We start from the raw sequence: 277 nt of genomic DNA on the forward strand, positions 1-277 counted from the left end.
CCCAGGCACCCACACCCCGGCACCCCCGGGGACCGCTCCGGGAGGCGGCAGCAGTGCCTCCAGCTCCACCATGACGCGCCCCAAACGCTCCAAACGGCCCGGCGTAGGAGGCAGCGAAAATGAGGGCACCAAGTAAAACCCCTCGCCGGCCGGGACGGGGCACAGCGACGAGCGCTCGGGGCAAGCCTCCTCTTCCTCCTCCCCTTCATCCCCATCCTCGCCATCGTCGTCCTCCTCGGCCCCGCAGCCTTCGCCATCTTGCCGGGCCGTCGCCGCC

At 71.5% G+C, this 277-nt stretch overlaps 1 protein-coding gene across 1 annotated transcript in view; it reads right to left on the minus strand.

The window, feature by feature from the left end:
• Window positions 1-276, minus strand: part of PPP1R3F (protein phosphatase 1 regulatory subunit 3F) — a gene marked incomplete at its 5' end in the record, with an annotated part of 14,717 nt that extends 14,441 nt beyond the window's left edge. The window contains 1 exon segment of the mRNA XM_025040412.1: window positions 2-276. Within this exon segment, the coding sequence (XP_024896180.1) occupies window positions 2-276 (275 nt within the window).
• Between the last annotated feature and the right edge of the window lies 1 nt (window position 277).

The sequence above is a fragment of the Pteropus alecto genome, unplaced genomic scaffold (genome assembly GCF_000325575.1).
Source record: "Pteropus alecto unplaced genomic scaffold, ASM32557v1 scaffold669, whole genome shotgun sequence".
NCBI lineage: Eukaryota > Metazoa > Chordata > Mammalia > Chiroptera > Pteropodidae > Pteropus > Pteropus alecto.